At 38.0% G+C, this 12,721-nt stretch overlaps 1 protein-coding gene across 1 annotated transcript in view; it reads right to left on the bottom strand.

Annotated features, from left to right (window-relative positions):
- LOC146461486 (serine/threonine-protein kinase ATR-like) overlaps positions 1-12,721 on the bottom strand; it is a 99,260-nt gene that overhangs the window by 14,279 nt on the left and 72,260 nt on the right. The window contains exons 45-55 of the mRNA XM_085086916.1: positions 12,446-12,545; positions 11,049-11,092; positions 9,336-9,399; positions 7,360-7,434; positions 6,549-6,664; positions 5,990-6,117; positions 5,100-5,161; positions 2,243-2,353; positions 1,732-1,800; positions 1,354-1,406; positions 847-880 (exon numbers count right to left, since the gene is read on the bottom strand). Of these exons, the coding sequence (XP_084943042.1) occupies positions 847-880; positions 1,354-1,406; positions 1,732-1,800; positions 2,243-2,353; positions 5,100-5,161; positions 5,990-6,117; positions 6,549-6,664; positions 7,360-7,434; positions 9,336-9,399; positions 11,049-11,092; positions 12,446-12,545 (856 nt within the window). The remainder of the gene's footprint in view (positions 1-846; positions 881-1,353; positions 1,407-1,731; positions 1,801-2,242; positions 2,354-5,099; positions 5,162-5,989; positions 6,118-6,548; positions 6,665-7,359; positions 7,435-9,335; positions 9,400-11,048; positions 11,093-12,445; positions 12,546-12,721) is intronic.

Below are 12,721 nucleotides of genomic sequence, written 5' to 3'. Positions count from 1 at the left end.
ACACAGTAAAAACAAACAAAAAACAAAAGGAGGTTGGCAAAAGAGAAAATCGACACCTAGACTCATTATTGACACCTACAGGTTGATAAACCGTCAAAACCACGACTACTGAATATGGTTTGATCTTTTGTCCCAACATAGGCAATAAAGAGGGAGGTTTCTTTCAAAAAATGACGCAACAATAATCAAACAGTCACTGCAAAATTCGAGAACACGAAAAAAACTGAAACGAAAACTTGTTCACAGGGCCTAAATCCATACAAAAATGTCCCTTAAGGTCCGTTTAAACGGTTTTAATATTTGCTTCAACATGCGTTCTATGTCGAGGACGTTTGAACAGGTCGTCAGTCAACATTGTTGAAAGCGTAAAAAAAATGTTAAAATGAAACCTTGTTGAAAGCGTGTTGAATCAAATTTAAATTGGTTTAAACTTTCATTCAACATTGATTCAACATTTTCTTTGTTCTTGAAAATATTGAATGGCGTTGAAACCGTTTGAACACTCCGTTCATCCAACATTTGCCCAGCATCCGTTGAACGTTTGTTGAAAGAATGTTGGACAAATGTCGAGACCGTTTAAACGGGCCTTTAAAAACCATACGCACACAACAGCACCAAACAGTACAACAACAGCAACAAAACATAACAGCAGCAGCACCAGTAACGACACAATAATAATAATAATAATAATAATAATAATAATAATAATAATAATAACAATAATAATAATAATAATAATAATAATAATAATAATAATAATAATAACAACAACAACAACAACAACAACAACAACAACATCAGCAACAATGCAAACAACTTAACAGGATAACGGCTCGAAACACTTACGTCAAGAAACTTCTTTAGTTTGGCATCTCTGGAGCTAAAGAAACAAAACGTAAAACACTGTTATAAATAAGAATGATGTATTATTTAGTAATGACACAGGCAAACTCGTAAAAAGAAATTCCGAGCCCTCTTATTAGGAGTCGAACCTAAGACTTTCCGATTACTAGTTCAGATGCTCTACCACTGAGCTACAGGAGACTCATGGGAGCTAAGGCCATTAAACTAGGTTCATGGGACAAATATCCTGTATACTGCTAGGATTGGAATGTCAATGAGTGGCATATGCGCAATGAAAGGAAATGTGATGTAATATTTTAAGCCTGGTGAACAAAATAAGAATGATGTATTATTCAGTAATGACAGAGGCAAACTCGTAAAAAGAAATTCCGATTGCTCCTATCAGGAGTCGATCTTAACAAACTTAAACCTTGGAAACCTTGGAAATTAGCAAACTTAAACCTTGGAAACAAACTCAAACAATGAAATTTAGTGTACGTTTTAACTTACATAGCCTTGTTAAAAATCTGGAGGCAACGCGTTTTCCTTGTGGAAAAAGATGACTGTGTAAAAAAATATATAAATAAAAAACAATAAAAGTGAGAGAAAATCATTACACATAAGCTTTGTTTAGTGTAAACAGTTTCAATTCTGAGGAAAAAACTACTCGTTTAATGTATTAATGAAGTTTATCCTAGGTGGTTAAAATCCAAAAATGTGGGCTTTAACAATGATTGAGCGCTTCCCTCGTACGGTGTATTCGCGTCAAACGTTTGAGCTGTGATCAAAGTCTTCTAAAGAGTCGCGTCACTATTTTCTTGTTATGCAAATTTCCAAGCAGCTGCGGTTGCTTTTTTTTAATCTTTATATCTTACTAGCGTTGCTCACCTTAGAAACCGCCATCATCATCCACATTGCTTGCTGTGGGTAGGTTATCAAAAGTCTGGAGATAATTTCCTAATAGTCAAGAGACGGTCACCAATTAACTGGAGTGGTCTGGGTGATGATTTAAAGTGTATGTGACAGAATTTTTTTATTTGCTTGATCAAATCTTGATGCTGTTCTCGTGTGAAAATCGAAAGAAAGTTCCTTCTCAATTTTTCTTCCCCGCGTTTGAGGCGTATAAAAATGTCAAATTCCACTTCTCGTTGGGTATATACCACGGAAGATAGAAGACTGGGGATAGTAAGGCTGTGACGTCAATACTGGAGCGCTACTTTTGCGATTTCTCTATTCCTCACTTGTTGTTTTTTTGTGCAGAGGAAGAAAAATGTTGCAAATGCCTCACATTTGGCTTGATTCACAGATGTAAAAAAATAATAATAATAATATTAATAATAAAATAAAATAAAAATAAAAAATAAATAAATCAATTACCATTGTATACGATTTATTATACCTCTAGTTGATGGAAGACAGTCTGGTTTGTATGGCAAATACGAGAAATAAGCAGCGAGAAGGCCGCGAGGAACTGGTAAGGAGGAAGCTTCTTTGTCAATTCTGCCACAATCTATGACATAATGGAGTTTGAAATGTTACACACAACACACAGCACAAGACAGTGACATCAGGCAAACCCTGATATCAGCATCACCTTATTGGAATTAACCGAACATTTTACCAAAATAAATAACCTTTTTAACGGGGCAATGTCACAAGGATGGTGCCACATTTTGGTCAAAACTGTACTTTATAAATCACAAACGACCTCTGCTCATACATAAAATTGCCCCTATTGCACCGAAAAGAAATATCATTTCAAGTGATTCTTCTGAGAAAGAAAAAGCTATAACTCTTTTCATGGTCATTTTTTCCAGGACATATAGGAAAAAAATTGAAACCTTGGCCAATTTTTCAAGTTGTAATGCATTTCCATCCTAGCCATCCAGTTTGTGATAATAAATACTAGTTTCTGTGCACTAGTAGAACAATTGTTATCCAAACTGAGCCATTATTTTAACGTTTCTATCAACACAAAAATGTGAATTGGTTATTTAACGTGACATAAAAATGCCGGTGACACAGCCCCTTGCTGTCACTTACGACGCAACCACAAGCACAAGCACAAGCACAAGCATAAGAGCTTTATGTCAAATGGAAACGAATGCAACGCAATCACAGGCACAAGAAAAGGAAAAATTTAGATTCTTGTGCCTGTGCTTATGCATGCGTAGAGGCAATTTTCACGATGGAATAAGCTTTCTTTCGCTTGTGCTTGCGTCGCTTGTGAAAACTTTAACTTTGCGCTTTGTTAGTATAGAGGACTCAAGCATGCTTGTCTTACAGTCATGGGAACAGAAACGGCGGGCCCGTCAACAACGGTTGAAAGACAAATTAAAGCCATAGTGGACTTGGAGCTGGGAATGAACAGCAAAACTGAACTAGCTGGCCTCCGAAGCGGAATAGTGGAATAAAATACGAAAAAAACTTAGGACGGTGCTTTCAATAATTTGATATGAACAGCCAGCTGACAATTCCTGCATTCAGAGCAATACTATATTATCATAGTTACCCAACTAAAAGTGGTTTGTTAAAACATCATCGCATCGTCGATGAATTTCGATGTGCTTTCATGGGGCGAGATATCTATGAAACTTAAGAAAAACTAATTCTCAATCTAGAAACTGACCGGGTCATCACGGAAAATATTATACATACTTCACAATCAGTTTCAAAGAAAAAGAACTAATCAAAAAAAGGAATGTTAATAAAATATGTATTCTATAATGGAAAGACCAATATTTGCAACTATGGCTCGTTAAGGGAAGGTATCATAGCCAAGCAGGCAGAAATTTGGTCGAAATCTTTTTGTGTTACATAGATACTGTAGAGCAAATCAAATTAAACTGTCATATAATTGACGATGGAATGAAGAATTCTTTGTGGGTCGTACCACAAATTACTAAAACAATGTTGCTAGATTTTGCAATTTTGCAATTTTACTAAAACAATGTTGCTAAATTTTGCAATTTTAATTTTATAATTGTTCCGAAAGAGGGACAAGGCTAACGAAGCCTTATATCAACCTCCAACGGGTAGCCAGCTACTTTAAGTAGGGTAAAAGTAAAATCGCACAAAAGCCTAAGTGGCCCACATGGCCGGAGCTTAGCCCGGTTTCTGTAGCATGAAGCAATTAGGAGTATTGCTACTCCCCCCAGGATGGGATGCTAGTCCATCGCAGGGTGGAGAGAGACAATGTGGGGCAAAGTTTCTTGTCTAAGGAAACAACACAGCAATGAAGAGACCAACCTAGCCTCAGATCCTCCGATCGAAAGTCCGACGCGCTAACCACTACACCACCGCGCCTCCACACTACTCCATCTACTTTAAGTAATGTTTAAATCAAGAGCAGCAGTGTTTTAACGGGATTTAAAACCACGAGGCGCAGCCGAGTGGTTTTAGACCCGATAAAACACGTGCTGCGAGGTTTTTTGAACGGCTTCAAAACCATTCCTGGAAAAGTGCGTGTCAAGAGAGTTCATTACAATGATACTTTTTTGAACGTATACTAATAAGGAGGAGGTTTTATCGGGTTTTAAAACCACTGCACGTGATGTTTTATGGACCATTTGATAGGTTGATGAATTATCAATGAGTTTTTGAAACTTTATTCATACTTTATTCATGTACTTCTTAAGGACAGAAAAGACAGAAAAATATCTGTCAAGGTCTTTTGGGACATTACAGAATAAGTTCAATTGTTTAGTTTACGAAGTGTTGCTAATTAGAGAGTTACCATCATCTCTCAATGTCCAATCGGACTCAATTCAAGCAAAACTATTTGCGTGACATTACATATTCAGATATTATGTCAATTTTGGTCAACTATTTCTGACATTGACTTTACTTCAATTATTCCGAACTTGATAATGGCATGACACCGAAACCTTGTTCGTTTTTATCGTTTATTTTAATCTAAACCTTTACTTATAAGGATTTCATTTCAGATTACGTTAATTTTCATCGAACTATTTCTGGCACTCATTTTGAACTTAAAAACGGTGTCATGACGACTATGTTGTTCGTTTTTGCCGTTGATTTTCACTTGCATCTGTACTTGTAAAATTGTCGTTGAAAAGCTACAGGGCACTTGTGGGAACTGAGCTATTTAATTAAGTTCATATCGCACACATCCTGCATACTGATAGGATTTGAATGTCGATGAGTAGCACACCTGCAGAGTAAAAATGTGCTGGTATCTTATAAGCACGGTCATTAAATGAGAAAGATGTTTGTTTATACACAAAGGCACTCACCGAATTGAAATCCATTAACTTTTGCCGTTTTCCTCCTTTGTCTGAGGATTTTGTCTGACGGCCTGGAAAAAAGAATACAACATGAATGAACAAAGAATATTAAAGATGATACCACCTTTGGCTGCTGCCCATACCTCGAGATGATCCAAGAAACTCTGTTTTCTTAAAAACAATGCCTCCTTTCAAAAAAGTATTTGATTTTTTTTCGCATGGTCTATGGCAATGCGGGGAAAAAGATCTTAACAAGAGCTATTGGGCTAACCACGCATTTTTAAGAGGTAACTGAGCACTCAAGTTAAAATAAAAACTAACATGCATTTTTTATATACTTGAAAGCTTTTTAGAACTGTTATTGTTTCACTATCTATAAAAAATGCGTGGTTACCGCAATCTTCTGTTTGGTTTCGATAGCCCTTGCTAAAATCTGCTTTTCCTGTATAGTCTTAAGCCGTACAAAATACCTTTGAATTACCAGACACAGTCTTATTAAGCTTTAGGATGAGATGCAGAAGTATGTGTTATGTTTGTGGACACCCATTCATATATTTAACCCTCACACGTCCACGGCAGGAGAACAGGGGATGGGTGGAGGTAGGATTGGCCACCACCCAACCCCATCACATTCTACAACTTTAGCATAGATTCCGATTCTGAGTAAATTATAACCGACATCTTGTTATCTTTTTAATTATTGTTATTAAAATTATTATTCTATTTTTTGGTTTAACGTTACAAGCCTCCAGCAACGCCAGAACCACCCAGAAGCGAGTTTAGTAAACACGAGACATTCAGCTGGGACCCGCCAACTAATCGTTTCCGCCTGAACGTGGTGTCCACTTTGAGGGAATTGACGGCGTTTATTTTTACAACGGAGTCTTATTTGAGAATACCTTGATCTGAGACGGTTGCACCAAAGTCCAACCAAATGGTGAGAAGCCGGGGCATTGACTGGTAAATAAACTTATTACCAAACTGAAGAGACTGGCCGTAGTGTTTTAGAACGAATGGAATGAAGTCGCTGGAAAACAAACAGAAATGGTTTCAGTAAAAACAACGGCTAAACAGAAGACATAAAGAAAGGAAAGACTTCAGAACGAATGCAAAGACGTTGCTGGAAGACAAACGCAAATACTTTCAATAAAACAACAGCTCAGTGGAAGACATGGAAAGAGATAAAGGATATTACATGACCGCGCGGAGATACGAAATTTCTCTTCGAGTGTTGAAAAATATTTCACTCGTTCGCTAGAAATTTCGTACCTCCAAGCGGCCACGTAATGTTCTGTTTATTGTATAAACACCAATGAAATACCAAATCATTGCAAAAGGCGCGATTTATTATGTGACCATAGGAGCGGTGAATCTTTTCACGTGTGTAGATATCACGTTTTCGCGCGAAAGCTCACCTGGTATTTCATTGGTGTTTATATAATAAGAAGACATTCTTACACAGATAACTTGTTGGACTTTTCTTCTCCGTCTGTACAGTTTGCCATAAGTTTGTCGTAGTACTTTCCTAAATAGAAATGACCATTTTCCCAGTTGCAGTGCAGAGATGTCACTTCCTGTCAAACAGAACAATCTTAAGATCAGAAAAAAATGAAAACGTGTACGAAAACCATATAGCACTTTTTGCTCCCTTTTTGCAGGAACATTGCTGACTTCACGAGCTCGAACAAAAAGAAATAGAAAAAGCCCAGGGTCACCTTTACGTCGACCAAACAAAAAAAAAAAAAAAAAGACGCGTTAACAGAAGGTAAATCTCTACCTAAATGAAATTATTTACAGATATCTGAGAGAAGATAAACTTATCCCAGCTCTGCGTCCTGTTTGTTACTCACAGTCAAGTGAAAATCATAGCCGAGATATCTGTTCTTCAGATTGTTTTGAAATAACAGATTCTGCCTCGACCACATTCCAACTCAAACTCAAGGAGGCAATGGACAAAACTCAACTAACACCAACGGGTCAAAAATGTTAATTTAACTCTTTCGTCTCAACCATATCTTTTATATACCCCATTCCCCTCGTTGCTATTCAGTACGTGCGACTTATCTGCAAATTATGCATGGATTTTCTCTTGCTACATATTATAATATCTTTTACAACTGACGATGATGTGAGTAACATCGAGACATGTATTGCATAAAAAAATGTTTTATTTAGAAATGCAGCTATTTATTTCCTGCTACCCCGACCATTTGCAATTATAATAATTATATACGAAGTCCCTGTAAGTCTTTAAGACATTACACACTACCTTGTACTGCTGGATAACTCGATTAGGCTCATAATTAGCGGTCTCCTCCATCCAGCGGCCAATAAGCAACAAGGCCTGAAAATAACGAGAGTTCAAACTCCTTGATTTCTTGCGGAAAGGTTGGGGATGGAGGGGGGGGGGGGGGGGGTGCGTCTAATATAAAAAGAGGATGGTGATCGTCTGACCCTTTGGCACGGGGGTACGGATAATTTTTTTGGATTAGTATCAAAGGGTGCAGAAATCTAAATTGACCAGTGAGTAGGGTTCTGGAGGTCGCTTTTAAAGTACTTGCCAGTCAACTAATTTGATACCTTTTTGGGGTGACGATATTAGCATTTTATTAACAGTTGTGTCACGCCAACAAAACGAGATTCTGGAACCTCCTAAGCTGTTTTTCAAAACTTTAGCTGGATAGGAACGAATTACAGCTACTCCCAGTGTTACGTGAACAGCTGAGAATAGCGACAAAATGGTCACTTGAACTCTTTCAACTTGTACAATGCGGCCGAATTATCCAGGAACGTACCTGTTGCAGCTTCATTCAAATAAAGGAAGATACAGTGGAATCCGGTTATTATGGACACCAAGGTGACATGCCAAAGTGTCCGTAGAGCGGGGTTCCAATGTAACGCAAAAAATACAGTGAAATTCCTTTCCCCAACAAAATTTGAAAGTACATCTCAGGCTCCATTTTTTTAAGGGAATGAAAAACATTGTACGTAGATTTATAACGCAAAATGCTGATCCCAATTTGGTCAATACGGTAAGCCTTCTATTTTGTGACGTCATCGCTGCCGTGCCCGTGTGTATAGAACCCGTCCCGTATGCAAGTTTTATTTCAGGAAGTTTGTTGTTTTGTCAAATTGTTTGAGCTACAGATGTACTTCTCGATTATTCCAATTCGCTCAACTTATAGAGTTTGATCGAACTACCCAGGTAATTGGTAGGAACGTCGCACATGTTAAGAAAAATTCACCTTCGTGTGCTCGCTTTCTCCACAAAACTTTGAATTTGGCCATTTCTGGTTGTTCTTTTGCGGAGTATGGCAACAATTTCTGCCAAACTGAAGAACGCACTTGCAATGGTGCAAGGGATTATTTTTACTCGTTAACCGAACTGTTTTGTAGTGTTCTTGCTGCTGTTTGCCGTCGTCGTTGCTAAGATCCCAATATGTATACAGACCTCAAGCGCAAACGTTGGCCAGCAGTTGTTTGGAATTCGCCGTATGTACATTATCCAGGCTTACGACTGAAGATTACTTTTTTCATGTTTTACTGTCGGCCGTCGCCGAAAGGGAGCCATCTTGGAAGCAAGGAATGGGATAATACATGATCTTCGTGAAAAAATATATTGTAGTTTGGCAACGAAACACGTGCATAGCGATGCCATGTTTATTAATGACGATTCATGCACTAATGTGACATCTTAACTGAATCAAACAAACATCTCATTCGTCTAGATAACTTTATTCTGTTAAAGGAAAATAAATTTGACGCCTAAAAGTGGCTTTACAGTTTTAAAACTAGCGAAAAACTCTGCCGTATTTCATTTACGTCTAGACAGTGTCCTTGGCTTTCAATGCTGAACCTCGCACATCAAACGGAAAGGCAGGGTCGAAGTCATGTGACTATTAGAGGTTTACGGGAAATGAGGAAAATCCTCAATCTTAAGGTCGCTAATAAGTGAAATATGACGGCTGAATCATAGCGGTGGAATGATATCTGAAAAATCCGCGCGATTCATAGCAGTGCAAACCGTGTTTAAAAAACTCAGATTTTATACCACAGTAAAACCGCCATGGTCTCGAAAGTTTTTATTTTATTTTATTCCGAAAATATTGAAGTGAATATGCTGTGGCGCGGACTCATATCTGAAAACTCTGAGTCTATATACCGCACCGAAACCAGCTCCAAGATCCCTTCAATCCAGAATACCCCTAAACAGGTCTGTTACCAAATGCTCAGACATCCACCCACCTTTGCATGGATAAACCTGTCTCCATCACCTGAGACACTCTTCCCGCCATCAGGCCACTGCTCACTAGAGGCGAAAATGTGGACATACTTCAGTTGCCTTAAGGACGGTGCCTACTATTGTTACTGCGCATACGTTCTGCGCATCGCGAGATACTCGGGTTTCCTATGGATGGTGCCTACTAATACAGGGATATTTTTGCGCGGTTTAAAACTATACGGAGAATGGAGAACTTACCAAATGTCGTTGGCATCTCAAAAGAAAATTGGGGGTAACCATGCATTTTTCAGAGAAAATCAAGCTTAAATTTAGGAAAAATTCCCATACATCGCTTTATATTTTGGCACTTTTTAGAGATATTGTTGCTTAATTATCTCTGAAAAATGCGTGGTCACCCCCAATTTTCTTTTTGGATTCCAATAGGCCTTGCTAAGATCTGCTTTTCCCGCATAGTCATAAGCCGCACAAAAATACTTCGGTATTAGTAGGCACCGTCCTTAAAGGTGCAGTGTTACCTATTTTTAGTGTCACTGTGAATAGCCAAAAAACCTATTTGTTTCAATGGAATTGTCAAAATAATGATAGAGTTTTGTTAACAATAACCCTACTTGTGCACAAAAACTACTATTAATTACGTTTAGCTGCGAATGGCTAGGATAGAAGTGGATTGCAACTTGAAAAATTGGACTTCTTAGGTTTACTATGATCAACAATTTTATACCCGTCCATTGCATGGTACAAAAATATAGCTTTTATCTCATCTCGTGCAATTTACTCTTTGTAATTTTTTATTTCCAAGTGAATAGATTTTACATTTTATTATTCTAGTGACCTGAATATAGCCACGATAATTAGTTATTTTAATTTTATTTTCGTGTGTAATACCTGAAAACTAGCTGGTGACCTGTCTCACTAAAACCGAACCGTTTAGTAGCTTTCACATGAACTGTTATCTTCGGACTTTAACCACAGTTTAACCAGAGACAGACTCAAAAGTTAAGACCCCTTTTACACCAAAAAGAAACTGATATTCAATTCTCTTTTCATCGCAATTTAAAATTTCGATCTGAGCCAGGTGACAAAAAACCGTTGAGAGTCTTGTCTGTTAAAATAGCAAAGATATACTCTCGTGAAGTCTGAAAATCGTGTAGGTGTTTATATGGCCCAAGGCAGAAAATCCTCATAGTGTATAACAAACCGAGGCACGTGAGAACATCGCACCGTAGCACTTAATTAGTAAGTAACACTTTGAAAATGACGGGCACTTTTCCATCAATAGCAGCCGACAAATGACGGCTTAAGTTCTTCAAAACGAGCGCTCTAAACGATAATATTGTTGATAACTTGTTGTGACTTATTCTTCAGGGCCCGGTTGTTCGAAAGCCGATTAACGTTAATCCATGATTAAAAGTAAACCGAGGTTTTCATCTCGCTCGTTAAAAATGGTTTTAAAAGCTGATTTTAAGCTAATGGTAAAGAAAAGTCTTAGTCAAAACTGAGGAACAAAAATTTTTGGAAGGACCTCTGTTGATTAGAAATGAAACTCGAATTAAACTTCACGTTAACCCAGGATTAGCTTTATCGGGCTTTGAACAACTCCGTCCTGTTGAAATTCAGTTATTGTCATATCATTGGTAAACTACAGGCAATTCATGTTTTTACTTTAACAGGAAACAGGGCAGACAAGAAGACTAAAGGACGGTCAGAGAACCTACCTTACAGCTTTTTGCAAACTGATCAAAGCCTGGTGAACATCGCCCTGGAAACACAATAAAAGAAAGTTAAGCAAGTGTCTCTCAAGGTGGTCTCCAGGCAACCACTGAGATAAGTCGTTATGAGAGGTGCTAACAGATCCGTACGCGACTGTCACAATTTTGATCGAGCTGTGCCTGTCCAGTGCTTCCTGTCAAATCTCAGAAGGGACGAATTGATGATAGAAATGGGCGAGAATTTCGACGAGAATAGAATTGAGAAACTAATGACAACAGAAATACCAATCCAACATGGCTTCACTTTCGGATAATAGAGAGATTTAGCATCGCGTTTACGTGAAACGGCAAACGTCACCTTGATGTTTCACGTTTCACGTAAAATAGCGTGAACCTTTTGACTTAAGCTGGAATTTTTTGAGTTTCGATGAAGTTGTTTTGCGACTCACCGTGGTGAGTTCATGAAGAAAAGTGCGGTAAAAAGTGAATTATGAAGGATTTTTAAACATGAAACTTAATTTGCCGGAAAAATTATTAAGGTACTTGTTTTCCACAATTAACTACTTATATGTATAAAAGAGGAAGAAATACTTACGTAGTTCTCACGTAGACGGCAAACGCGAAATAGCCTGTTTTCACGTAGAAACGGGAACCGGCAACCGGCAAACGCGAAAAATGGCGGGAAAAAAGTGGTCACATGGTCATTTTTGCTGTTGGCGTTTCACGGGTAGGCGATGCTAAATCTCTCTAATAGCTATTTTGAGAACGTGAAGGAGGGAAAATTCAGTACCTTCAGACAAGAAACGTGTGGGTGGTAAGGTACATGTACAATACCATGCAAACAAGTTAGCTTTGTTTCAAGGGAAAGTCAATGAGTGCGTCACTCTTTCTTTAGAAAATGGCCTAGATTAGAGTGAATGCATTAAGTAGTTATTGTGTCCACACAACGTAGATATACGATCTACGGGTGAAAAGTCCTTGAAGTTGTAAAATAATAACAATAAGAACAACTTATTTGCCACAACGACACTTAAAAAAAGCGAAGGGAATGAAATAGGAAGGGAAGGAAGGAATAGTGGTTATTGTAAGGAACGACCGTTATTAAAATCAAGCCTGAAGAAAGTATGAAAGGGATGTGCAGTCCTAGTACAACAAATTAACGACTGTCTGTCGAGTGATCGCGAATTATAATTATGTAAACTTACAGGCAATGATCAGAAGTAACTGGAAATAGGATTGATGAAATGCGAAAAAGATGAAGTGTGAAAGCAAGATTTACGAATAACAGAAAGTCTCGTACAGACTAATTAAGCATATACAATCAAAATAGCATAAATTGCTCTACAATTGTTGATAGCGTTGTTTCACTGATAAATGTGAACGGCATCTGATTGGTCTGTTACCTGACTCGCCATCCATTTCGCTCGTTCGATGCACAAACTTGGCAAAGAAAAGACACTGGCACTGAGAAGGGAACTATCAGCCGTCTGCACGTGACCAGCTCTGAAGATAAGGAGAAAACTCATCAACTAACCTAAAGTATAGGAACTGTGTCCTGCCAACAAATCTAAAGCCCGGTTTTCACAAGCGAAGCGCAAACATTAAATGCTTTATGTCAAGTGAAAATGAACACGACGCAAGCACAGGCACACGGCACAAAAAAGGTAACACGTTTAGAT

The sequence above is a fragment of the Pavona decussata genome, unplaced genomic scaffold (assembly GCF_977016875.1).
Source record: "Pavona decussata unplaced genomic scaffold, jaPavDecu1.1 SCAFFOLD_198, whole genome shotgun sequence".
Classification (NCBI taxonomy): domain Eukaryota; kingdom Metazoa; phylum Cnidaria; class Anthozoa; order Scleractinia; family Agariciidae; genus Pavona; species Pavona decussata.
Note: the sequence above shows the minus strand (reverse complement) of the source record. Positions and strands in the feature narration are given on the sequence as shown.